General features: G+C 63.5%; 1 protein-coding gene across 2 annotated transcripts in view; it reads left to right on the top strand.

Moving 5' to 3' along the window:
• LOC109300519 (nuclear pore glycoprotein p62-like) overlaps positions 1 to 677 on the top strand; it is a 34,870-nt gene that overhangs the window by 429 nt on the left and 33,764 nt on the right. The window contains exon 2 of one of the 2 annotated variants that reach the window (XM_019521185.1): positions 1 to 228. In XM_019521185.1, coding sequence (XP_019376730.1) covers positions 1 to 228 — 228 coding nt within the window. The remainder of the gene's footprint in view (positions 229 to 677) is intronic. The other variant, XM_019521184.1, reaches the window with a different exon arrangement.

Genomic DNA, 677 nt, shown 5'->3' with positions numbered 1-677 from the left:
CAGCACCGCTGCGCCCGCCGCTCCCGCCCCCGCCGGGTTTTCCTTTTCGGCCCCCGGCCCCGGGACTGGCTTCAGCTTTGGGATCCCGACTCCGGCGCCGGCCGGCGCACAGCCCGCGGGGCTCTTCTCCCTGCCCACCCCAGCCACCTCCGCGCCAACCGCCGGCTTCAGCTTCGGGGCGCCGGCCACGGCCACGCCCGGCCCCGCGGGGAACGTCTTCTCACTGGGGTAAGAGGGGAGTGCGGCGCCACCTGGGCCCCGGGAGCGGAGGGGATGTTGGGGTTTCAAAGGAAAACCTTCCTGCGCCGCTAGGGCCACATTGGGCCCTTACAAGAAGTTCTCAATGGAAGTCAGCGGAGGAGAGGTAGGGAGTCCTGCACACGCGGATCTGCAGGCGACAGCCAGAGAATTGTACCACCGTAGAGCAGTGTGGCCGGAAGTGATCTCCCAAGGTCACGTCCAGTTTGGCCTTTGTGTGAGGCAGGGTCATCCTTGTCCAAACCACCCCATACAGCTGTAGTCTAAACTACACAGGGCTGCTCTCAACCCTGACATGGCACAGACCTAACAGTTGAATCTGCCATGGGTAAAGCAGGGAAGCAGAGCCTGTAACATCCTGCTTCTATGAAATGTTATCAGTATGTGCTCCATTAGAGGGCCATGCCCCCCCCCCCCCC

Source organism: Gavialis gangeticus, unplaced genomic scaffold (assembly GCF_001723915.1).
Source record: "Gavialis gangeticus isolate Ggan-Ray unplaced genomic scaffold, GavGan_comp1, whole genome shotgun sequence".
NCBI classification, from domain to species: domain Eukaryota; kingdom Metazoa; phylum Chordata; order Crocodylia; family Gavialidae; genus Gavialis; species Gavialis gangeticus.
This window is presented reverse-complemented; position numbering and strand designations above follow the sequence as displayed.